We start from the raw sequence: 27,439 nt of genomic DNA on the forward strand, positions 1-27,439 counted from the left end.
TCGATGGAATTTCCAATTAGTTGATAAGCAGAGGAGCCATAGAAGTTAGCTCCTGGCCCTAGAAGCTAACCCTGCTGCGGCTCTTCCTTTTAGATGTATTAAGAGTCAGCAGGCTCTTAATACATTTAAAAAGCTGAAGCTCAGTGTTGGGGACCCAGCGTATGCCTGGTCCCTGCTACCCCTCTGCCTCTCCCCACAGCGGAGACAGTGCTGGGGGGAAACGGTTTTTAAGCTGACTCTCCTCAGCACTGGCTCCTGCTCCCCCTCACCTTGTTGCCTCAGATAGAGTCTGCATGTGGTCGGGGGAGAGAAGTAACTAGCCTAGGGACTAGATTACTGTCTAATAAGCTCATGCTTATTGGATAGTCGACTAGTCGCTTACATCCCTAGTTTGGACAGGTCCCATATGAAGAGAGATTAAAAAGACTGGGACTTCTCACCTTCGAAAAGAGGAGACTAAGGGGGATATGCTAGAAGTCTATAAAATCATGACTGATGTGGAAAAAGTGAATAAGGAAAAATGTACTTGTTCCCATAATATAAGAACTAGGGGTCACCAAATTAAATTAATAGATAGCAGATTTAAAACAAACAAAAGGAAGTTTTTCTTCATGCAGAAGAACTCCTTGCCAGAGGATGTTGTGAAGACTGGGACTTTAACAAGGTTCAGAAAAGAACTAGATAAATTCATGGAGGTTAGGTCTATCAATGACTATTGGATGGGTAGGAATGGTGTCCCTAGCCTCTGTTTGTCAGAGGCTGGAAATGGATGACAGGGTGGGATCACATGATGATTACCTGTTCTGTTCACTCCCTCTGGGACACCTGGCATTGGCTGCTGTTGGAAGACAGGATACTGGGCTAGATGGACCTTTGGTCTCACCCAGTATGGCCATTTTTATGTTCTTAATGAGCAACAACTCAGGTAGGAGAAATTGTTAATCTCTATCTTTGCTTTTTCCAGGGTGGACAGGATATCCTTTCCATGATGGGACAATTGATGAAGCCTAAAAAAACTGAAATCACAGGTATAAAAATTGTTTGCGCCATATCCTTAGTCACAATGTAAGTTATACATATGCCTAAAGGCTTTGAAAAAATGAGTTTATATAGCACCTCTCATAATAAACATTTCAGAGTGCTTCAGAAAATAAAATGTTGGGTGCCAGCAGTGCAGTGACTAGAATCAAATGCAGTACAGTTAATATCCTATGTACTGCTTAAGACATTGGACCCCATTATATTGAGGGAAAGTTACGGTACTAGGATTATGCTGCTATTCTTTCAAAATGGTGCCACTAGATATCAGGAGATCCAAACATTCCATGAAGGAACAAACAAAAACAATTGTGTAACTAAATACTACTTTCATCTTGGAGTGTGCTATCTTTCCCGGCATACTATGTAACTGTACAATGGTTTTGCAAAGTAGTAAAATGGTTGTGAAAGGATCACTGTTGACTGGCTCTGTTTGGCATTGACTCACCTATAACAATAGCCAATGGACTTCAATATGGGTGCTGTAAGTGGAACCCATTCTCTTCCTACCTACAAATGATAGAAGGAAAAATATCCACCATAAAAATCTTTTGTCCTTTGCTTTGAAAGAAAAGGCGCATCAATAGGTATCTTCTCTAAATTCAGATCAAAGTCTCTTTCAATATTAAATGTGAATGATCCTCTTAGTATTCCTTCTCTTGTAAAGATCACCCTCCATATTCTGAAATCAGACTGCATCCACCTAAAGCAGGATGTTGACAGCTATATGTTCAAAAAGCTAAAGAATTAATATTTTTGCTTATATTCAAATGTTAGGTTTAAATAAACCAGGAGTATTTTAGCTTTCCTGCTAGTCATGCTTGGAAACATTGTCAGAATTACTCACAAAATATGCAATAGGAGAATTATCTTAGTTGAAAGTACTAAGAAGTTGGCATTCAAGCAGATACTGCTACTTAAGTTTAAATGATTAACTAAACACTCTCAGTTTAATGCCTCAAAGTATTATGTTCATGTGTTTTAACTGTGGTATGTATAAATGAGATAGAAAACACTGGGCATTGTAGAAACTTGAAATGAGGAAGAGAGCTATTTTATACAGGGTCAGACCTGAGGTCAGTGTCACCCAATATCCTGTCTCACAGTGGTCAGTACCAGATGCTGGAGAAGAAAATGCAAGAACCTTGCAGTAAGCAAATTGAAGTGATCAGCTTTGACTAGCCTTATAAAAATTTAGTATTAATTTTAACTCAGTTTTGATATCCATGTACATCTCCTGTCCTTTTTTAATCTTTCTAAATTCTTAGCCTCAAGAACTTCATGTTGCAATGGCATGTTGTGTAGAGGAATGTTTATTATTATTATTTTATTATATTATTTATTGAAGTTGCCTCCTTTAATTTCATTGACTCTTATTATAGTACTGGTAGAAAAAGAAGGTCCCAATCCAAGGTCCCCTGTTCATCTCTGTAGGTAAATCAGTCAGTCTTTTTAATCTCCCTTTGCATGAGAGATTTCCATGCCCTTAATCATTCTCATCACACTAAGGATGTAAGCAACTAGTCGACTACCCAATAAGCATATGCTTATCGAGTAGTCTAGTAGTGACTTGACTAGTCACTTCTCTCCTATCCCCCCCTCCCACCCCACTGCTGCCTCTATCAGAGAGAGGCAGCAAGGGCGGGGGAGCAGGAGCCGGTGCTGGAGGGAGCTGGTTTAAAAGTCGGTTTCCCCCAGCACCGTCTCTGTGGTGGGATGAGGGACTGAAGCAGTCCCTGTTTGTGCAGGTTCGACTGCAGCATCTCTCCCTTTGAAATGTACAAGAGCCACCTGTGGTTCTTGTACATTTAAAAGGGAGATGCGCAGCAGTCAGGACCCCACACAAGCAGGGAGTGTTTTGGTCCTCTTTTTCGCAGGTTCCCCACTACGCCTCTTCCTTTGAAATGTACAAGAGCCACGGGCAGCTCTTGTACATTTCAAAGGACAAGGGCGAGCGGGATAGTAAGTGCCCCCATTATTAACTAATCGAGTGGTCAATGGAAATTCCAGTGACTATTTAATTAGTTGATTAATTGAAACTTAACATCCCTACTTTACACTTCTTTGAACCCTCCCAATTTTGCAATATCTTTTTAAAGATAGGATGACCATTATTCCACATTATTTCAGCATTGATTTATATGACTTAATATTTTCTGTATTGCTCTCCATCCCATCCCTTGTTCATTCTACATCTTTTGTTTTTTTCTCTGCAGATTTAGCAGAGATCTTTGATCTGTCTATGACACCATCCAGGTCCCTTTCTTGAGCTGATAAAGAAGTGAATTTAAAAGCCTTGTAGAGCATGAAGTAGTTCAATTTTCTCCCTACAAAGTGCATTGCTTTGCATTTATGGACATTGAACTAGCCAATAGGTTGCCCATTTTCCTAGCTTGATTAGGTCCTCAGAAGTTCCTCGTAATCCAGTCTGGACTTTGTCATGTGCAGATTTTGCTACCTCATTACTTACCACCCCCCTTCAGATAATTAATTATTTTAAATGCTGACCCTAGTACAAAAGTTTTCAGTTTTTGCCATGATGAACATTGACCATTTAATCTTATTCTTTGGTTTGTATGTCCTAGCTTGTTTTTGATTCTTGATAATACTTTGCTTGTTATCCCATGGCTAATTTGCTTCTTTAGTAGCTTCTTGTCTGGGATCTAGTCCAGGGCTTTTTGGAGGGTCCAATGTGACATTCTGACCAAAAAGGCTGATGCATAAACAAGGGAATCTCAACTAGAGGCAGACAGGTTATTTTATCTCTTTGACGCTGCTATGACTGCAGCTGGAGTGCTGTGTCCATTTCTAATGTCTATAAAGCAAGAAAGAATACTTATACATTGGAGAGGATTCAGAGAGAGGTCATAGGAATGGTCAAAGGATTGGGAAACATGCCTTATAATGATAAACATAAGGAGCTCACAATCTTGTTAGCTTAAAAGAGAAGATTGAATGGTGACTTAAGCACAGTCAATAAGTACTGAAGTGGAGACAAATACTTGGTAATGGGTTCTTCAGTCTAGCAGACAAAGATATAATGAAATTCCACAGCTGGAAGTTGAAGCTAGACAAATTCAGACTTTAAAATGCCTTATTTCTAAACAATGAGGGTAGATTACCATTGGAGCAATGTATGTGGGGTTATGGTGGATTCACCATTTCAGGCCATTTTTAAATTACATTGTTTTCTAAAAGATCTAGGGACTATTCTGGGGGAGTTCTATGGTGTGTGCTATGCAGGAGGTCAGACTAGATGATCACTTGGTCCCTTTTGGCCTAGAATCCATCAGAAATGGTTTTTCTGTTGCAGAATCCATACTGTTTTTAAGTTTTGTTATTCAAGTTGCTAAGATGTGGGGTTGTACATACAATATGACCAGCGTGGATACAAATTCCAAAAACTGAAAGTAAGAAATATTAATTCCCCCCGCAATGTGAGCTCTAAGTCATATATGAGAAAACACAGGACCATCTCTCAGTCTGACTCTTATCCCAAAGAAGCCTTGCATCACATGACTCACCCATTCATATGAGAGTATTAATTTAGAATCAAGATGCTGGGAAAATAGCATTCCTCACTTTAGTGTCTTAGGGTCCCTCACACAGATGCAGAGAGAACTAACAGAAGAACTAAAATAGTTTTCTTTCCTGTCTCTTAGACAAGCTTCGAAGTGAGATAAACAAGGTGGTGAATAAGTACATTGATCAAGGCATTGCAGAGCTGGTTCCAGGTGTGCTCTTTGTAGATGAGGTTCACATGCTGGATATTGAATGTTTCACATATCTGCATCGAGCACTAGAATCTTCTATTGCTCCCATCGTCATCTTTGCTTCCAACAGAGGGAACTGCATAATCAGGTACAGTTTTTAAACTTGAATTTTGTATGTTTCACCTCTGTCCATAAGCCTTAGAATCTGCTGTTTCCTTAGCAAGAACCATGATCTTTGAATGTTTTCATCTTTGGTGCTGACAAACCTAGATGAATCATGAGCCAAACCCAGTCCTCAAGAGCTGCACCAAGATGATTGGATAGACAGTTTGGTGGTAATATTATTGTTTCTTCGTCTTGTGTTTTTACCTACCTTTTTGATCCTTTCAGCATCTTCCATTTCCAATTTGTGTCTTGTTGTACTATAACAGCCCCTCTTCTTTAATTTCCTTTAACATATACATCTCTTGCCTGCTCCCTGTCTACATTCAAAACACTACTGCATATCTTCCTGTACCTTATTTCCCCATCCTCTGAGTCTTTTTTCTGGCTCTCTATTGCAACAACTTTTAGCTTCTTATTCTCACATTTAAAGGCCATCACAACTTACTTCCTCCCTCACTTTCCATTTTTCTGTCTTATTGCATTGACTTGACCTCTTGTGCTCCTCCAACAATACAGCAATGGCTCCCCTTATGCATGACATACATACACACACAATTACTCAGTAAAATCATTATATTTTCCTTTAGCTCCCTCTAAAACCCATTTCTATCATGTTGCCTGTAGTAAATTGCTAGCTGATAATTTCTAGATAAATTATCAGTAGGGATTGATATTGTTTCAGTTTTAATTGATTGAACCTGCAAAATCTGCACATAGCTTACTCTCTATAATCAGCTAATCTCACCCTTGTTCTCCGTTCCCAATAGTCTTTAGTACACTCATTTGAAGCATCTGGTCTTCAGATGGAGAGCTCTTTGGAGCAGGGACCATATCTTTCTGTGTGATGTTCAGCACTGAGCACACTGTGTTCTGTGGACACTACTGTACCTGCTATATATTTTAGAGAGTTTGTCATAAAAGTAGGATGAATCTGGAATAAGATTGCTTCTTAATAAACCCTACATAAAAAGATAAAATGGAGAAATTTGGAGTAGTGCTTTCTTTTGGCACAGCTAAAAGATTTGAAAATCTTTCCCAATATGTTATCCAATATGCTTAAGGTTTGAAAACTAGAAGAAAATGTTATTGGAAACCAAAGTGACCATTGACTTTTTTTGTTGTTTAAAACATAGCAAATAAAAGTTTATAGGGATTAAAAAAGATGCTCTTGATGGAATTTCCCTTTCACAAAATTTACTAAAAAAAATTCAACAGAAAATTTGTAACAACCCCTTTAAGAAATCTGAAACAAAAATTAACTTCATAAAAGTACCATTGTATTTTTTGAAAAATACAATTATTTAAATAAAGCATGTACATTCTTCCTTTCATTTAAAAAAAAACACCAAAAACCAAAAACAAAAACCCCTTAATTAAGTTATAGACCCAAGCAACAATGGGTACATCTGCTAGTTACATATATTAACATAACTTTAGCAAAGAACAGCAACTCTGGAGCAGCAGAGCTTGAAGAAATGGTACCACCGTATTGCTTTTGGAACCACATAGGTGATTCTTACCCTATGTTTGAACAGTTGTTGCTAACAGGGTTCTAGCCTGGCTTCCATCCTGAGATTAGGTAAGGACTGGTACTGTATCTCCTTGGATCCTGCAAAATACAAGGAAGACCTGTTTAAAGGAAAACATGCCATGTACCAGAACACAACTGAAGATACTGTTAAATAATTGACCTTGTATTAGGGTACCTTGGTGCTGGTGTCTGTCACATGGAAAGTCACAAATGGAATGCCTTTACTCTTCCCTTGATAGATTATTCATAGATTACTGCCGCAATACCTGAAAATCCATTGGCTTTAACAGATCATATTTAGTATACCAAGTATTCTAAGTTGTTTTCCCATTTAAATCTACCTGCAGATGGCCCTGTGACAGGGTGGACTAGGCCCAACACCCCCTGCTGGAAGCTGGAGGCCTTGTCACACCCTGCCTCAAGGAGAAGAGCAGAAAATAGGTCCTCCAAGCAGACTAGAGTGGCTGCTTCTCTGGCAGCCAGACAAGGCCCAGCAAGTGGATATCAAAGAAGCTGCTGGGCCAGGGCCTGGCAGTTCCTCACTGGAACTCCACCCAGCCAGTGAGAACTGGGAGAACAGCAGCACCTCGGACAGCTCCAAGTGTGAACTGAACTTCAGACCTGGTTGAGACCCAGGTCCAGCTGCTGAAGACTAGCCACAACCAACTACAACACTTTACAGAACTCTGGACAGGGTGTGCTAAGAGCCTGGCTTCAAAGCCCTGAAAGAGAGGGCTGAACGGAGTGGCGTCTTGGGGAAGTAGTCCAGGGAGCAAGGTAGCAGCGGATAGCAGAGACAGTTAGCAGACAGCTGCTACTTACAGGGTCCCTGGGTTGGGACCCAGAGGAATGGGCAGGCTTGGGTTACTCCTCAGCAGTTACAAGGGGCCAAGAAGAAGCCTGGTCCTGGGCAATTGACCGCTGACTATTGTATAGTGAAAGCTGCCATCCTTGATTGCCTGGAAATATATCCTGAGATTTATCGACACTGGTTCTGTAGAGAACCTTTTCCTGTAGGAGCTTGACTCCACATGGTGGCCCGGAGCCTTAAGGCCTGGGCCTCCCATTGGCTACATTACAGGGTCTGAACAGCCTCCGAGATTACGGACGCCATAGTTTTAGAGTAATACCTGGAGATTTTGCCAACCCTAATTCAAACCTGGGTACAACGGCATAATCCCAACTTGTTTGCTGCCGCAATCCTGACTACCGAGGACTTTCTTCTTGTGGCTGGGCCTAGTAAACCTACCCAGCTATGCCCTGAGATGAGAGCTGGCCCACCCAAGGCTCAGAAGACCCCGCCTAGGCACAAAGAGGTTCCCAGAGGACCCAAACCAGCAAGAAATGAAGCCCCTCAAGACACCAACCGGGACCCAGAGGAGTGGGTGGGCCTCAGTCACCCCCATCTCCTAGGCAGCTACAGTAAGGGGATAAGGAACCTGGTCCCAGGCAACCGACCAGATAGCCATCTGGAACACCTCCAGTCCACTCCTGGAGACAGTTGGGGTGGAGAAGTTGCAGACACGCCCTTGACCACAAAGTGACGCTCGTGAGGGGGTGAGCCCCTTTATAGGCCCTTAACAGGATCAAGAGGTATAATACAATTGTCTGTGTATTCTAATACGACTGGGAATAGCTTCATATGAATGCTGTGCACCCTCTACTGGAGAACATATTGGGAGAAGTTTTAAAAAAAATATTTCTGACCCTTTTTATATGACTTCCTCTTGGGAGTTGTGAGTAGGGCCTGAAGTGTCAAATACCAGCACTGAGTTTGGAAATTGAAATGTCTGTCATAGTTAGCAAAGCAGTTGGTAGGCTAGAATCCTTGGTGTCACTTTTCCTTGCTAAAAGAAGAGTTCTAGTAAGCTGTACCATAAGCTTAATGCACGATTTTGTGCCTTTCAGTCTACTGGGTCACTAATGTGGGATATAAACAACTACAATAGGAGATGAGGGGAATAAAGGAGATAATGTGGAATACTGGGCAATGTGATGGCTAAATCCCATCTCTCAGTATTGCTGTATGAAATTGCTAAGAATACAAGGGAAAGAATATTTTTCATTTTAGGCTGTTTCAGGTTTAGCGTACAAACTCTGGAGACTGTTCTCCCTTATCGTGTACATAGTTGCCATATAGCGGCCACTCATTTCTCAGTATCTAAACCAAGCCCATGTGTTGAACTCTGAATGAGGAGTCTGACCTCTCTTGTGTATCTGTTCCAGAGGCACAGAGGATATAGTGTCCCCTCACGGAATACCACTGGACCTTCTGGACAGAGTGATGATTATTCGAACTATGCTGTATACACCTCAGGAAATGAAACAGGTATGGGCTATATTACATACTATTTTAAAAGTCTCTGGAATTCCAGCCTATAGAGGTAAGAGCTAGCACTTGACTGTGTGTGATGTTACATTGTAGCTATTTGATCTCTTCTTCAGCTGTGAGGTTTATTCCCAGAACCATCTCTGTGCCATAAATTCTCATGTGGACATACTGACTAATTTGAATTTCTGGGTGGTGTGTTTTTTTTTTTTTTTTTTTTTTTTTTTTTAAAGGACTGGTTGACCAGTAGTGTGGTAGGGCCTGAATCTTGCCTATGAAAGGGCTGCATTAGTATATTGGCTGGGGCTTGAAAGGCAAAGCTCATCTCACAAGAAAGAGGGCATTGCCATGGCCCTTGTAGCTATGAGAGGCATTGTCTGCACAAGCTACAAGTTCCAACGTGCAGTGTTTTTTTATTAAATGAAGCAATATGGGTTATGACCTTTGGTCTCTGCGGGCTGGACCTCTGTGTTAAAGATGAGGATGGCTGTGTTGTAGAACTCCATAGACCATTCTTCTGCGACTCCTGCTGCAGACGTACTTTCTGTATCTTTATCCTACTTCTCTCTAAACTTCACCTAGGAGTGCAGAAAAAAATTTACTGCAGAGTTGGGAGGGCAGGAAGATTACTCAATGCCTCAAGACTTTCCTGGGGGCCAACACAGTGCATTGTGTATCGATTATAATCCTTGGGTGCCATTATGATGCATCGTGTCAAAGATCCCCCTCATTAACGTCTCAATAGTGTGAACTGACATGATACAGAAGCCATTACAGTTTATCATGTCAATTCTTTGTATTATTTAGGAGATACTGTCATTGGCAGGGAACGTTGTCACAAGATAATGGACTTGTGCTGCTGGATAAGTGCCAAGGTGAAGCTGAGGCATTTATCGAACATAAACGTAGAGGCAAAACCTCATTTCATTTGGTATGAGGAGGCTTTTGTGAATTGCTGTTTTGAGGCACATTTAGGGTGGTTTTTGTACACTGAAAGGACAGCTGAAGCATTGCAGTGTAGATTATAAGGGAAGTAGCCAGAGGGTACAGTAATACAGATTGGTTTTGTTTTTCTGTAAAGCTAGTTTTAAAGTTCTGAATTGCTCTCAATGCCTGGAGATTTAGTGAGGGTTGCCACTCCATCCTGGACTTCTTCCTAGTGAACTTACATTTTCCTAGGATGTGTAGAGGTAGTGGCAGTATGTATTTTTGAATTGCCTTTTGTTGTGTTAAACACCACAAAGTGTTGATATTTGATTTTACGATAAAATAGAAAGTGGTGTGTGTTGTGCCATCACATTGGACACCCTCAAATTCTCTCTGTAGCTATTATTAAATGATTAAAGGTCTATTTCTGAACTACTCACTTTCAAAAATTCAGAGCAGGAACTATGATTGCCATGACCTGCTTGTGTTTGGGAAATCTCGCAATATTGCTGTTCCATATACAGAGTCTTGCTGATTATGTTCAATAAACCATGACACTCAGTGTTTCTTGTGTCCATAATTAGACAGTTCTGCCTTAATGACTGACTGACCTCCACCTCCGGAGATTGGGAGCTGGAGCCAACTGCATTATAATCATGACCAAATAGAATGGTTTAGGTTAAAAAAATGCACAAGGCTTAGTTGTGGGGGGGAGGAATCATTTGGTTTTTAAATTAGTTTTGATATAGGTTTGCTCTTCTTTTTGTCTATTTTGCTGGAAAAAGACAGTTCTCAAAGGCATTGTGCTTTTTTTAAGGAAAAAAATATTGTGCCCTTGCAGGGGATCGCATGAGAACTTTATGCTCATTCTGTAGATAATTTTCATTGCCACTGCAAAAAAAAAAGGAAATAAACTTCATTTTTCATTGGTCAAAAAATGGTTGAGCAAAACTTTCATTTGTGCCTAGGTAGTTTATAGTATTTGTAAAATGCTTCTTAAATTTCTGTTAATAGAGCTTGTATACAAATTCTATTATTCAGCTTTTGAGAAGAAAGGAATCTCAAATATCTTAATCCCACAATGATGTGTAAGACGCTTGCTTTACAATAAAATACCAGCCTACATTTAACATACACATGCGCGCACACACAACCCCTAAACTTGCATAAGTGGGACTTGTATTCTTGAACTCGCTCACCCAATGAACACTCCTTCCATTTTACAGCTTTTAGTTTGTATGTATTTGCTGGATTTAGTGCCCTGATCTTATGTTCTTGTCACTGAGCAGAGCTTCTCACAAGCTAAAGCAGGGGTCTCCAACCTTTTTAAGCATGAGATCACTTTTTGAATGCAAGTGCAATCCAAGATCTACCTCAAACCCACATGTCCTTGCCCCACCTCCTTTGTGCCTCTTCTCTGAGGCCCTGCCCTGCTCACTCCATCCTCCCTCCCCCATCCTCCCTCACTTTCACCAGGCAGGGCCAGCCGGTTGGGGTGCAGGCGTGGGTCTTGGATTAAGGGATTTGTAGTATGAGGGGGACTCTGAGCTGAGTTTGGGGGAGGCAGTTGGGATGCCAGAGGGAGATCTAGGTGCAGGCTGTAGGAGGTGGTTGGATGCAGGGGTACTCAGGGTTATGGCAGGGGCTTGGGTTGCAGGAGGAGGTTCATGACTGGGGTAGGTTTGTGGGATGTGGGCTCCAGCTGGGCACTGCTTACATCAGGTGGCTCTTGGGTGGTGGTGCAGTGGGGCTAAGGAGGCTCACCCTTGTCCTGGCCCTGCTGCACCACTCCCAAAAGCAGCCAGCAAGCTCCCTCCCAAACCCTGTTGTGCCCCCTCTCTGCTCTGTGGAGATAGGATACAGGGTGGGAGAGGAGGCATCTTTACATCAGCACCCTCATCTGTCTCCCCTGCCCTGCACAGCAAGCAGGAGGTTCCTGAGGGGACAGCTCCAAGGCAAAGAGCAGATGATGTGCAGGAGTCTGTGGGGGCAACTGAAGTGCTGGGCTTGATAGCCTTTTAGCCAAACTGGTCAAGATCTCCTGCCGGAGGCTCCAAGATCTACCAGTAGATCCCAATCTACTGGTTGGTGACCGCTGAGCTAAAGTTATAAAAGCTGCTTTTTAACATGTATTATTTCTGGAGAGGGTCAGTGTAAAATAGCAACAGCTGGAAGTATGGAAAAAATGAAGGTTGGTTTACCTTACAAGATTTTTTTTTTGACATCTCAGATGACATTAATTTTGTTCTTTCTAAAAGCTAATTCAAAATGTAATTTTTAGAGCAACTTTCTGCTGTGTCAAACCCCTCTCTCTCTTCCCCCCACTTCTAACTCCCCTGCTGCATTTTTATGGCTTTAATTTAAACGAGTGCTTCTTGATATCTTGTTTACAAAGCTGCCAAAGTGAAAAATACCTGTATTATATGAGGCTCGCAGTTCCAGAGTTATCTCAGCACTACAACACAACATCATTATCCAGTCTGCCCCTTATCACTCAGCTGGTAATACAGACTGCTGGGAGACTTGTGCCACTTTTGTTACAGCTTTATACACTCAGGCTTATGGGTGATATCTTGCTCTCCAACTTTACAAAGATCTTCTAACTGGTACAGGCTTGAGACTGTTCTTAAAAGATTAGATTCTTCTTAGTGATTTTTAGGGAGGGGTAAGTGAACCTTCTAAAGTAACTTTTTGATTTATTTTACTATCAGGTGAATAAAAAGTGTGTGGTATTGAGTGAGCAGCTGAAGGGAAAGCAGAGCTTTTGGTAGGATTTCTAGGAGTGTGCCATATAGTAGTGACCTACAGTATGCATGATTGGGATTGGGGCATCTCTGTGTTTGTGTGCACAGGGCTTGGGCTGCCATTGGCAAGAACTAAGTGGTGGTACTGATTTTCCCATGGAAGCTTTATGCCAGGTTTCTAATTACTAAATAGGCTTAATCAGCCTGGCAAAATCGTGATGGAACATAGTTCCCTGCCCTTTACAATGATGATTAATCATTTTGGGCAGGGGCCTGCTATAGATGCCATAGATGTTTGAAATAAGAATCAGACTTTTGTTTCATGTCTGCTCTCTAAATAGGATAGCTTATCTGCCACTGTGTGTTAGAATATATATATTCTGTAAATGAACAAGTGTGGACTCTACTACTATCTAGACTGTTACATGACTGCTGCAGCTTCACTTCTCCACCTTATGTATCCCAACAGATCATAAAACTCCGAGCCCAGACAGAAGGAATTAATATTAGTGAGGAAGCCCTAAACCATTTAGGGGAGATTGGCAACAAGACAACTTTAAGGTACGTAGAGCCCATTTGAATTTTCTTATAACCTGCAGTGGTTGGGTGTGGAAGTACTGTGAGATAGTACCCAACATCCTTCCCACAGTAAGAGTGAGCCTTAGTTACTGGACAGTGACTTCTAGTCCCTTAGGAATGGCTTTGAATGCTATCCAGAAGCCGTAGTCCTTCCATTTCCACTGTTGTGGGGATGCACTGGGCACTCACTAGAATTTTGCTGCTCTTTTGTGCCTCTGGTTTAAAGCTACTAGGAATCTGACAAGTTACTTGTACTCATTTAGGAGTTTGTGCAGATGTACTGAATTGTAACGGTTATTTCAGTCTGTCCTCTTTTCCCTATTTAATCACAGATATGCTGTGCAGTTATTGACACCAGCTAACCTGCTAGCCAAGATTAATGGGAAAGACAGCATTGAGAAGGAGCACATTGAAGAAATAAATGAACTTTTCTACGATGCCAAATCATCTGCAAAAATCTTGGCTGATCATCAAGAAAAGTACATGAAATAACACAGCTTGATGCACACCACATGCTTTGGAGTACCTTTTAACACTTTCAGGGGATGATTTAGTTATTGAAAGAGAGATGAGCAGGAGAAATGTGTAATGGTTAATCTCCATTAGGACTGAAAAGTATTTAAATGTTAAGATACTTCAAGATATGAAGCTGACAGTTTAATATTCCTACTTTTGCTGGCAAGCAATAAGATGCTGTCTGATGCCTGTAACATTTTAGTGTCCCTTATATTGAGTCTATACAAAATGGATATGCTGACTCGTCATTTTGCTTATCCTTTCGATTTGGTTACCAAAAACGTTCTAGGCTCAGAAATCTCTTGATTTCTCATGCTGAAGCTGACGCTTAAACACAGTCTGTTTTCTTTATGAACTCTGTTTTAATGTAATTTGTTTGAACAAAGAGCCCTTCCTTCTAAAATTTTGAAATGGTTGTCTGAAGTGCTTTTTGTAAAATAAATTTCAAGTAAAATATTTCATTCTGTATTCTGATCTGCCTGAAGAAATGACCTAGCATTTTGTCTAACTTAAGGATGTGGGAAGGGGAAAAATATACTTTGACATAGTTGTTCATGAGGAATCTCTTTGCAGAGGGAAGGGGTTCTGGACACTGCTTCAGGGGAACTAGATATGTGGGGTAGAAGCTCTCTCCACAAAACCCTGGCTCCTGTGAATGGGCAGGGTATGAGCTCTTTAACAAAGATCTCTTATTCCAAGTGCTAGGAGATTTTTGGTTGTAATATAATTGTTTTAAAACAGCCTGAATAAAAATCACTTCCCTTACCAAGGAATACTCTATCTTCCTACTAGTTCTCTAGTAAGCCATATTTTCTTCTAGGAATATAAGGATAGACAGGACACTAATTGATAACAAATGGAAGAATTGTCCAGTTGTTCAGGTGCTAGCTTGAAACTCAGTGGACCTGTGTTTAATTCTTTGCTCTGTTTTAAACTTCCTGCCTCATTACAAGCAAGTCACTGTGCCTCAGTTCCCCAGCTGTGAAGTGCAGCTCACACTTAAGGGTGCTGTAAAGGTGAATGCAGTGAAAATGAAACCATACAGTATTATGGTACTGGAGGCCAGATAAGTACTTATGATAAATAGAATGGGGAAAATAGTTTAAAAAATTTCATAGCAAGATAGAATATCATTTAAACTATGGTTTTGATCACTTCAGTACATTAGTTCAAATATGAGGTTTACTTTAAACACAGGGGAAGCTTGCTGAGCCAAGAGCATGTCAGTGCACCTCATTTGAGCCTTTAAGCGGAGATTACCAGTTGTGTTGTACATGTTGTAGTTTCGCAATGAAAAAAATTGGTGAAATCTGGTTGACTCGTCCTAATTCAAACTTAAATCTACAGTGCTGAAAGTGAGAGACTGTCTTGTTGCCTACCATGCTACAAATAACCCACATAAAGCCATTCACTAAAAGTCAGGATTTCCCCATATATTTGTCAAAGTGGGATTCTTCCTGAAAATGGCAATTGCCTGTGCCCTATTTAAAAAAATGTAAAACAAAAAATACAAATAGATTAGCTTCCCTGAGAATGTCTTTTATTTCAAGTATGCTGGGTCTTGCAGGAGAACCGCAGATGAGTAGCAACTTTTAGGACAGCTGGAGATTAACGCCATACAGACTAAAACAGCAGTTCTCAAACTGTGGTTAGGAACCCTCAACGTGAGTCACAACTCCATTTTAATGGGGTTGCAAGGACTTGCTTAAACTTTCTGGGGCCTAGCACTGAAGCCAAAGCCTGAACCCCTCTCTCCCACCCCAGGCCAAAGCCTGAGGGTTTCAGTCCTGTGTAATGGGATTCAGGTTTCTGGCCCCCTGCCTGGAGTTGAAGCTTTTGGTCTTCAGCTCTTGCCCCACCTTCGAGTTGGTGGAGCTCAGCTTTGATCCCCCATTTTGTCATCAGGGAGGGGTTCCCCATTTTATTGTCTGTGGGGGATCCCAGTGCAATTAAGTATGAGACTGGCTGGGTTAATAGAAACTTTTATATAGATAGCAGTTGTATATTGCGCACTGCCAATGCCTGGAGAGATTTAAATTAGTTTCTAAACAAAAAGTATCCAGTTGTGGGTTATCAAAATTATGTACTTTAATTCTGTTGAGGCAAACTACTGATCTTCTTATCATTTTCTCTGTGTGTGCGCATGTATGCGTTTGGTTTCACAGTTTACAGTTGCCAGGACAAGGTTATAAGCTTCCTTGTGAAGTTGTCTTGCACTTTAGATTTAAACCAGCCTGGCGTGGCCTTGCTCTTTTCTGGCAAGGAATTCCATAGCCAGGCTCCTGTCTCGGGGAAGCCTCTGCTCGCAACAATTGAAAATCTAAAGCTGCAATTCCTATAGTCTCATCACTGTGGTGAAGCAGTGTTGTGGAAGATAAAGAATCTTTGGCCTAATCACATCCCCATCTATTAAGGGGCTTTGCAGCTCAAGACTAGGACTTTGAATTCTCTTCTGTTACAAAGAGTGGACAGAGGCATTCACTGAAGACAAGTTGCTCAGGGTAAAAAGAGATTGAATGGTTTGGATTTAATACCTCTAACAAATAAGGAAGGGGTAGATGCAGCTATAGAAATTGTTAAACTGAGATTTCTGTCAGGACCTATAAGCCCACATAATACAAAAAAAATATGTACTAGTCAAGTGAGGCCCTATTCCAGTCTCTAAAATATAATACTCTGTCATAAAACCTTAATTTGTGCCTTTAATCCCTTTCATCTAAAACTAAATGGTAGTGGCTGAGATTTGCAGTGGAAGTGTTCTACGGTAAGCCAAAAAGTAGTAATCTGTAATGACTCCTATTGATTGCAATCAGTGAAATGCTGCATCTCTGCCATGGGCAATTTCTACAGTTTAGATATAAAACAATTATGGTTGCAGGTTTGAGCAGCTGGGCTTGGAGTATGAATTTCCTGTCATTTAGGCCCTATGGAAAGTTTTAGCAAATTAAACAGCTTTATGGTGAAAAGTACATTTGACAGTTTGCACCAATTCAAAAGTCCCTCATTAAACTACTATTCTGTAGAAATAAAGGTATGATTTGTTCATAAAGTTTTTAGAAATATCTGATGTTTCCTTGTTGGAACAGGTCAGGGACTGACTAAAAGTCTTGAATATCCCTGAACTTTAAGGATATTCCAAATCCAGATCATAACATGATGGCAGACAACTTTTACTGATAAATGTTGTTGTCTCTTCAACATGGTTTCAAGAGACTTACAGGTGTATTGGAGATAGATGCCTTATAGGAATATTGACATCATCTCCCATGTTATATATTTCCTAGGAAACAGAGCTCAGGAATTCACCTTGTGTTACAGGCTAATTACAAGCTAAAAACAAAATGCCCCTTACTATAAAAATACTCAAGCTGCAAAACTGTGAAGAAAAAACATTTACTGAAACTCTTAAAGCAGGTCTTCTCTTATCCTGAGCTGAATAGTCCACCAATCCTTAAATATCAGCCTTGAAAAGAGAAAACACAAACCTCTGCACCACACCCTAAAAATAAACAGCTACAGGCTCTGTTGGACTATCAGAGGAATTTAACTCCACAGCTGATTTCTATGGGTAGTGGTACATGTCATTGATGGTGGACTCCATGTATAATTGGAACAAAGAAGCTTTTTAAGATTTAGTTTTCTTGCAAATGTCCCTAAATATGCAAGTGTGAGAAGAAAGCAGCAGTTTTAGGAGAAATAGGAATCATTATTGTATCACACAAGAACATCACCTGACCACAAGTGATCTATGTAGTCTAGTATCCTGCTGAGTAGATGCTTCAGAGAAAGAAGATGCAAGAATCATTGTAAAGAACATTTATAGGATTGCCTGCAAAACCGTGGGTAATAAGTAAGGCTCTTATTACCAATTCCTACACAGCCAGTAAAGTATCTCGGTTACAAACAAAACCTGGATACAATCTGCAATCTATAATGACAGGAAATATTAGAATGACATAAAGCCTGCATCTTTTCTCTTACTCAGCACAAATTCTAGGAAATGATCTATATATGGTGACATCTCTCTTCTAGCCAGAAAGTGTTTGGGAAAGACATAAGCCTGTAATAAAAGGGAAGATATTTGCATACTAAATGGTAAGTGAATGTTGACAAGCATATTAAGTGATGTACAGCATACTAACTGGTGTCAAAGCTTTGCCTATGAAAAGAGTCTTCATATTACTGAAAAATAGTTCTGTTAAAAGAATAACTGTACCAGATGAAAAGCTGATGAAAAGTTTTAAAAATAAAATCAATAATCAAAACAAAATTGTTTTGCTTGAGGGAGGAAGGGTGATCTAGCAAAAAAAATACTCCTCCACAACAGGTTGGGTTTTGTTATTAAATATGGAAAAACAAAACATTATTTTAATTCTGTTCTTCCCATTTCCCATAAGGGCTGCACTTATTGCATTAATCTTCTGAGCGAAGTTTTTACGACCGATTGCCTGCAGACTATGAGAAGTTTCTCCATCCATTACACACAGGGAAACGGGTCCTGCTGGGTAGGAAAATATTTGTTACATCTTATCAGGGTGACACATAATCTAACAACAATTACAGCAGGCCCATATTTTGTCCTATTTTGGTTTCAGTGTGAAAAATAGTTCTATATTAAACCAAGGATGGGTGGGGGAGGGGTGGTTATAGTAACCTGTTGAATATTATAAGCTCTGCAGCTGTGATTTTCTTTTCAGACACAGAATGGTGCCACAATGGGATCCTGCTCTAAGCAAGCAAATACACATAAATCCAGCATACGTGCCTCCTATGCAAATGACACAATGTATATGTCACGGGGAAGGGACCTTGAAAGATGATCCCCTCCTTATACATACTGTGTTTTAAAATTGCCTTCTTCCCATGTCTTATATTTTCTTTAATATAAATGCTCCCTGGGCCTTCGGATTTACTAGGCTCCCCCCTACTTGACTTCCCTTTCCCCACCAACGTTAACTATATCAGAGAGCTTTCTTAGCCATTTTAAATAAAATAATCCTTTTTAAAAGTAGATTTCCCCATTCCCAAAGAATTTTGTTGTGCCTTAAAAAGACAACCACAAAAATACCTCCCTAAATTTTTCTCAGTATTCCCCATTTGGTATGGAACACATTATAAATATCTGAACAGATTATAAAAGTATCTCATCCCAGCTTTTCTACATGATATTCTACCTCACACTTCAGAACACTTTACGGACATCAATTCATTTTCAGGTCACCCTGATAAGGTAGATCAGTAATATCCCTGTGTTATTTGATGGAGAATGCTTTAGAATAGAGAGGTTAATTTAATCAGGCACAACCAAACACAAAGTCAGGATCCGAGGCAGAATTAGAACGCAGGAGTTCCTGACTCATGGCTATGTGCTCAGATGTGATAATGTTGATTAATACAAATGTACATTGGAAAGATCATCTAACTAAATACACACAAACAAAATGATGGGCTACGAATTAGCTGTTAGCACTCAGAAAAGAAATTCTGGCATCATTGTGGATAGTTTTCTGAAAACATCTGCTCAAAAAAAGCTAATATTAAGAACCATTAGGGAAGGGATAGATAATATGACAGAAAATATCATAATGCCACTATAGAAATCCATGGTACGTCCATACATGCAATTCTGGTCACTCCATCTCAAAGATACATTAGACTTGGAAAAAAGTATAGAGAAGGGCAAGAAATATGAGCAGTATATTGAACAGCTTCCATATGAGAAGAGATTTAAAAAACTGGGAATGTTCATCTCAGAAAGAGACAGTTTAGGGGAGATATGACAGAGGTTTACAAAATCACGAATGGTGTGGAGACATTGACTAACGGAGTGTTATTTATCCTTTCACATAACTGAACCTGGGGGGTCACCCAATGAAATTAAAAGGATTAAAAACAGCAGGTAAAAAAATACAAGGGAATATTTCTTCATACAACATAGCCACCCTGTAGAACTCATTGTCACAGGATTTTGTGAAAGTGAAAATTGTAACTGGATTTAAAAAAAAGAATTACGTAAGTTCATGGAGGACTGGTTTACCAATAGCTAAGATGGTCAGGGACACAACCCCATGCTTTGGGTGTCCCTAAACCTCTGACTGCTAGGCATGATGGTATTGGACAACTATGGGGCTGATCACTCAAATTGGCATGTTCTAGTCACTCCCTCTGAAGCATTTAGCACCGACCACTGTCAGCAGACAGAATACTGGGGTAGATGTTCCATTACTCTGACCCAGTGTGGTCATTCTTATGTGACCTATATGAAATGTGTTTTACTTAAATTTTCTAAGCTATACATATAGGGGTCCATCTTCTATTCCAAACACTAAAAAAGCACAATATAAAGGGATGCCCATGAATATACCACCTCAAAGCATTCCCTTTACAGGGTTAGAGAACAGAGAAGAAAAAGTCCTACAGAGAAGAGTGGAGGGGAAAATACACCTTTCCCTATTGCTTATATGCAGATAAAATTCTTCACAGCTGATTGGTGTTTATTATATTTGCATGACAGGTACTGTATCAATAATGAGATATACAGCATTTTTTCAGGGACCTGATATATTGCTGAGGACACAGGTGTGTCACTTCAGTCCCACCTTATTCTTACTGAATCCTCAAACCTCTGGCAAAATAGGCAGCTTTCTTTTGGAAAATATGTATCTGCAATTACCCTTATACATAGTGTGCAAAACTCACTTTGTTCCTTCAGGATGAAAACCAGTCTACACAAGGCTTAGAATGGTGATGTTATTCAGTCAACCTTCAGATAGATTTTTCCTCAAATCCAAAGCCATTCGTAGCAGTGACTAAACTACTTATTTACAACTTAAGCAGGACTTTGCCCCTGTGAGCAGGTTGGCAATCACACATTCTGGATTAAATTTCTCAGATGTTCCCCCATTCCACATCTCCCCATGCATTTACATCCCTTTGAGAAGAAATCCCAAACATTTTTCCAGTCTCTGTTTCACAAACATGAAAAAAAAATCCAGGTTTACAGAAAGAACAGCCTGGAGACAATGTCTTAGCCAACCCCAGATAATTAAAGCTGATCCTAATCTAATTAACTTCACAGCCTGTTGGCACTGGGTACAGTTCATTTGTTGTCATTGGAGAAGTTCATAGGAGGGGGAACATTTAGAAATATAGAACCAGGACTTTCCCATTTCCTGCTGGGATAAACTTGTTAGTTAATAGCTCTACCTGCAGGAAGACTAATGTACACCACCAACATGGAGCAGTTAAAGCTCTATGCTAGGTGAATCTACTTCCAGTGCACTAGCAGGCAGGGGTAAAGCCATGCTCTTAATCTGATAAACCGTTACAGTTGTACTAAAAGTTGGCACAAGTTTCTTGTTAGCAGGGGTAGCCCTGCCCTGCTAACTCCTTGAAATTCAAAACATCCTCTTGCACACTACACATATTTAGCCTGGGGGAGTTCAAGCAACAAAATGATTCTCCTCTGTGTATAACATTTATATAGTTATATATATTTAAGTGGAACAAATGGATGAGGTTGGCTCCAGGTTGGTTCTGGGAATTAGATATAGACACTTTGGACTCAGTGTGTCATCTGTTTTGCCTCTAGCCTGGGAATCTATGCATTATTTTACATATTTTAATTATGTATGTCCGAGCAAATTACAAGCCCCATGCAAAAATGGAGCACTAGCATTCCAGGAATGGATGAGGTCATTAAGCAAGACAACCTTCCGTCCCGTCTTGGAATAATGTTTCTCCCCCCCCACACACACACAGGTCTGCTGGTACACTTCAATCATGACTGACAGATCCATTTTCTGCAGTCTTCATTGTCCCATCTTTTTAAAAGTCTTAGCAAATGTCAGTTATGAATTAACATGTTCTTTTTGGATCCTATTGACTAATCAGAAGCGAGTTGGCTTCCACAGAGATCAGGGAATTCCATTACGAGCATGACTGGAACCAACTCCGAGGCTGGGATTGCGTCTGACGTTATCAGATGACAAAACACTCCAGATCTACTTAGGAAAGTGAGGACATTGTTTTGACTTGGGGGACAGGCAGGAGACTACAAAAACAGAAGCTTTCAAAACAGAAAGATAATTGAATTTTTGCCTCCAAACTATTTCAGAAAAGTGCTTGTGTTTAAGCCAACATTTTCAAAACTCTTCTCTAATTTTGTATGCCTCGATTTTTGGGTACCCCACTTCGGCCAGGTTTGCAGAGGTACCAAGCACACATTGTTAATATTGTAGTATGTATCACCACAACATCTTGAGCCCCTGACCAAAATTAGGGCTTCACTATGCGAGGCGCTGGCCGGCCACCCACCCCATAGGAGACAATTCCTGCCCTGAAGCATTTCCAGTCTAAATAGCCAAGACAGTTCCTATTGATTTCAACTGGAGTTTGGGGGCTAGCACTTCTTGGGCCTGACCTTCCAGCTCCTCACTGGCCACTCAGAATCTGTGGGATGTAAAAGAAAAAGCCACCTTTGAAAACTTGAGATCGAGATGCTTCAGACAACATAGCCTAAATCGGAAAAAGCAAGGTTTCCCCAGCTCCAGGCATATATGCTAGATCTAGGAGTGCTGGGGGAGCCGCCTGGCTTGAAGTGGTTTCCAATATATATTGGGTTTACAATTTAGTTTAATGGTTCTTAGCACCCCCACTAAACAAATTGTTTCAGCATTCCTGACCCCAGGTAACACAACCTAGAACTGGTACTTCAGACTTGTTTAAAAGGAGCTCACCAATAAGCCTCCCTCTCTATGCTCTAACTCAGGATAGCTTTTGGGCTCTTATGACATGAATCCCTGAGACTTGGAGCAGCGTAAGCTTTATGCTAGGTTAGTTTTCCTTCAGTAGAATAGCAGGCAGGGGACAAGTACAGCCACACTCTTAATTTGGTAAACTGCTGCTGTTGTACTAAAAGTTGGGCACACATTTCTTGTTAGCAGGGGTAGCTCAGATCGCTAGCATGCAAGAGGAATTCATCAAATATAGCTGCTCCCTTTTCAGTCTCATGAAAATTTGGGAAGGCAGGTACCACTGCATAGTACACCAGCTAATGACAATTTCAGATTGTGGCTTTCAGGCACAACCATCTTAGGGATGCAACTGCTCCACCTTTTGGATCACAATTTGTGCAGGTGCACACATTACAATAATGTGAAAAGTAGTTATTTTCTAGCTCACCTATTGTTGCTCTGCCCTTCTCTACACAAATTCCTAGGAAACTCTTAAATTGGAGAAAAGAGGAAATCTTATCAGATTATGCAAACCCAATAGCTTTTCTTCCCCTTGGGAAGCACAGAGCCTCTTTGCTTCCAAAGTCCATCTTGATAACCCTTAACAGAAAACTGGTTATTCTAGCAGCGCTGCTGAACTAGAGAGGTAGCCATTATCCTCCAGAGAGTTCCTGGTGCTGAGTGGAGCATAAGACTTATGAGGTACCTTTTCTCAGGACTTGAAACCTTCTTTGTGGTCCCTCGTACATTAAGGCCACGTCTACACTAGGAAATTATTTAGAAATAACTTATTTCAAAATAGTAACTCCCAAATTAACTATTTTGAAATAGCATGTCCACACTACAGGGAAACCTCGAAATTAGTCCAATGCAGGCTCCTTTAATTTAGAGCCCCAGGAAGCATTGGGGAGTAATTACTTTGAATGACTCTGGGGGTAGTTATAACAAGTTTTCATTTCTTAGAAATCAGACCAAGTTAGTTATAGCATGTTAACAGAATGGTGCTTCAGGCTTACCACCCTATTTCTTTGGCAGGGTGTCATCCCAGAGCAAACTCCCTCAGGGCAGGAGATGGTCCTGCCGGCAGCCTGTCTTAACTTCCCTCTCTGGTTGTTCCAGTAACTTAGTCACAGCCCAGAATACTTAAAGTTACATTCCCCTTCCTGGGGTCTAATGTATTACTTTTGTATATAGTCTCCTTTGGCCTTTCAGGCTCAGACCCTTCCCTCTTGTTTTTCAATTCACCCTTTCCCCAGGGCTTCAGTTTCTTGCTTCCATTCCAGATTCCTCTAAACCAGGGAGCTCTGCCAGTCCCACTACAGCCTTTGGCCTCTCTGGAGAATCTCTTCCACAGGTCACCTCCTGCCCTGGCATCCAGACTCAACTCTTTCCCTTGGTTAAGGGATTCCACAGCCCTCCTTCATGGGGCTGTGTGCTGATTCAGGCAGGCTTCCCTTGCCCACTAGTCTCTCCAGGGAGCACCCCTTGCTCATTACACGTCTTTCCCTTGGTTCCAGGGTCCCACAACCTCCTTCTTAGGGAAGCATTGTAATTAAGGCAGGCTTCTGCCGCTTAATCTCTCTTCTAGTTCTGGGCTCCCATCCCTGGGACCCTTCCTTCTTGCTCAATGCTCCCCTGAAAATCTCCTTTCCCAGCTATCACCTAACAGCTGGTTTTAATCCATTAGCTACTTCTTCCCGAACATGATAAACATCTGTCCCCATGCCCAGCCTCTGGCTTTTCTGATGCTCTGTTGAATGCCTGTTTTGGGGTTGTTTTTTTTTTTTCAAAAGGATCATGTCAGAAATAGGGGATGGCAGTTGCCAGTCCCCACTACTCCTTAGAGCGGACAGAGCACCCTATTACAAATCTTTTAACATGAGAATGACGTGATTTGATCCCATCTAGTCAGGAAAAAAAATCCAGATTATAGCTCAAGACGTTATTTGCAGTTATTTGTGCTGCAAGACGTTGTAACTGTAGGGTAGATGAGAAGAGAGCATGGGCAAGATGTAAACTTCCAAACTACCCAGGCTATGTCTACACTGCAGCTGGAATTGCCCCTCCCAGACAGACTCATACTAGCTTTGCTCAGGCTAGCACACTACAACTAACAGTCCAGACATTGGGGCATGGGCTCAGGATAGCTGCTCCAATCCAAGCCTGGGAGGCCACACTGCTATTTTTAGTGTGTTACATACACATGCTGGCTTCCCTTGAGCTGCCTGCCTGGGCTGGGAAGCACATTACCAGCTGCAGGGTAAACCCACCCTCAGTGTCTAACTCTAGACTTCTGTGATATGGGGATTATACTTGGGTCATGCCTGGTGTGAAGTTCAGTTGTGGTTTACACAGCACTTTGAGACAGAGTCTTGTGCTGTAGAAGCCCCAGAGAGCATTGCCTTTCTTAAAAGGTTCAGCCCCACACAACTCAAATCCACATGCTTTTGCAATAATGTTCAGTGTGGATAGGAGTTTCAATAAAGTCCAGTGTGTGATGGCATTGGTTTCCAGACACCCTGCACATGAGCACCAGCCCCATATTAAAAGGACCATGGTGATGACTATGGTGATTTGGGAGTAACAGGTGCTATGTTGTGCTCAGTAACGACAGCACAAGGAGGCTGGCAAGAGTGTGTAAGGCTAAATGTAGACCTGCAGATCATATATCTTCATTTAGCAGCCCTAGCGTCGCATGAACAGTTGCTAGAGGAGTGCAAATTGTTCTCACTCCTCTGCCCTTTAGACTGCATGGTAAAGGAGTGAGTGCTACATTAGGGTGGGTTCTGAATTAAGATTTAACGGATGTGGAACAAAATGCATGCGCATTGCACTGAAATAATGCATGTTATCGCTCCTGAGGCCATCACATATGAGAGGGGTTTTGGGGATGTGCAGATCTCCATACAAGGGACCCAAATCAACTATAAAAGGGCAACCTCCTCAGCTGCCAGGCACTGTCCTTCCAGGGCATGTCATGCAAGAAGATGCTCTAAGCCGTGTCAAAGGCCAGCAAAGCTCAATGAGACCCTCTCTAGACTTGTCCTTCTGCTATAACGGCTTGAAGCTTATTTGTAGATTCTAAGGCCAGAGGGATCTCTGTGATAAGCTAATTTTCTGTATAGCACAGGCCATAAACACCCTCTCCAAAAATCGTCCCTCCCCAAAATCCTAGCACAGATCTTTCAGGAAAAAAAAAAAAAACACTCTTGCTTTACAAATTTCCAGTAATGAAAAGTCCACAACAGCCCTTGGTTAATTGTTCCAATGAATCAATTACCCTCACTGGTAAAAATGTACATTTTGTCTCCAGTCTGAATGTATCTAGTTTCATCTTCTAGCCACTGGATCATGTTAAACCTTTTTCTGCTAGATTGACAAGCCTATTATCAAATACGTGTTTCCCCCTGTAGGTACTTAGACTGTAATCAAATCACCCCTTAACCCTCTTCGGTAAACTAAATACACTGAGCTCCTTAAGTCCAGCCTATAAGGCCTGTTTTCTAATCCTTTAATAGTCTCATGGCTCTTTGCTCAATCCTCTCCAACATATCAACATCCTTTTTGAATTGGGGACACCAGCACTGGACATGGTCTTACAGCAGCAGTCACGCCTGTGACACAAACAGGTTTAAAATAACCTGTCTACTCCTACTCAAGATTCTCCTTTATGCAACCAAAGATCGCATTTGTCCCTTTGGCCATAGCACCACACTGGGAGCTCAGTTCACCTTTAGTTGACTAACCAACATGACCCCCAAATCTTCTTTGGACTGACTGCTTCCCATGATCAAGTCCCCCAACCCTGTAAGTATGGCTACGTGCTTTGTTCTAAGATGCATTATTATATATATTTAATTGCACCCAATTTATTAAGCAATCCAGATCCTGCTATGTGAGTGACTTGCCCTTATTATTTACCACTCCCCCAACATGTATGTCGTCTGCAAACGTTAGCAGTGATGACTTTGTTTTCTTCTAGGTCACTGATAAAATCATTAAATATCAGCGCCAAGAACCACGCCCAGTATGAATCCACTAGAAACGCACACATTTACAGTTACATTTCGAGACCCATCATTTAGCCAGCTCTTAATCCATTTCATGAGTGCTATTTTTATATTGTTCTAAGGTTTTTTTTTTTTTAACGGAATCTTTTATTCGAGAGGTTGCAGCACAAGCACTAAGACTATAGAGTGGGGACAGGGACAGTTTTACATCTGTAATGAAGCTTTCATAGCTAGCATTGCTTGCTCAGAGACAGGGATGAGCGAGCTCCCCCAACAGAGAATCAGACCTACATGACAGAAAGCTGTTATAATGGGTTGGGGGCTGGAGAGGATGGGTGCTTGTCTTCTGGGCTACTTCTGGCTTGAATGGAAAGTCAAACTGGAATACAACTACTTGATGGAGCTCTGTTGCTAGCCATTTCCTCCTCACCATAGAGCTGCCATGTCACATGGGAGTCTCTGTACAAGGGAACATAGCAACACTCCAGATCAGCTGACATGAAAAAAAGCTTCCATAAATGTTGAGCCTGGAAGCACTTGAGTCCCTATCCTGTACATGCTGTGTACTTCTATAAAGAGTGTGGTCTGGGGGTGACAGCCGGCAAGCAGCCCAGAATAGCTAGATTCAGTTCCAGACTCTGCCACTGTATAATCTTGAACAGTTACGTCACTGAGGCCAGTTTTCATGAGCATCCACTATGTTGGGGCACTTAGGCTACGTCTACACTACGAGTTTTTTTGGCAAAAAATATGCTGATGAGCATATCATTTGCATGAGTCGTGATCTCATTTGCATATTTCCTGCCAATCCGTTTTTGCGCAAAAACAAGCAGTATATACATTTTCTTTTTGTGCAAAAACCCCTTTTTCTGTAAGAGCCTTATGCCCCAAAAGAGGAGGTATACCAATCTTGTGGAAAAAGGATTTTTGCGCAAAAATAGAACATCCACACTGCTTGTTTTTACGCAAAAATGGATTGGTAGAAAATATGCAAATGAGATCACACCTCATGCAAACGAGTCCCTCATTAGCATATTTTTTGCTGAAAAAAGACTTGTAGTGTAGACATAGCCTTAAATTCTGATTTTCAGAAGTACTGGGTTCTCTGACTTCAGTGTTGTAGCTGCTCAGCACCCTCTCCCCAAAACAGTC

At 41.1% G+C, this 27,439-nt stretch overlaps 1 protein-coding gene across 2 annotated transcripts in view; it reads left to right on the top strand.

The window, feature by feature from the left end:
• RUVBL1 (RuvB like AAA ATPase 1) overlaps positions 1 to 13,998 on the top strand; it is a 28,512-nt gene extending 14,514 nt beyond the window's left edge. For both annotated transcript variants that reach the window (XM_075938812.2, XM_075938813.2), the window contains exons 7-11: positions 965 to 1,028; positions 4,701 to 4,899; positions 8,674 to 8,776; positions 12,917 to 13,008; positions 13,359 to 13,998. In XM_075938812.2, the coding sequence (XP_075794927.1) occupies positions 965 to 1,028; positions 4,701 to 4,899; positions 8,674 to 8,776; positions 12,917 to 13,008; positions 13,359 to 13,518 (618 nt within the window). In that variant the 3' untranslated portion in view covers positions 13,519 to 13,998. The remainder of the gene's footprint in view (positions 1 to 964; positions 1,029 to 4,700; positions 4,900 to 8,673; positions 8,777 to 12,916; positions 13,009 to 13,358) is intronic.
• Positions 13,999 to 27,439: the final 13,441 nt, after the last annotated feature.

This window comes from Pelodiscus sinensis, chromosome 11 (assembly GCF_052426305.1).
Source record: "Pelodiscus sinensis isolate ZL-2025 chromosome 11, ASM5242630v1, whole genome shotgun sequence".
Taxonomy (NCBI): Eukaryota; Metazoa; Chordata; order Testudines; family Trionychidae; genus Pelodiscus; species Pelodiscus sinensis.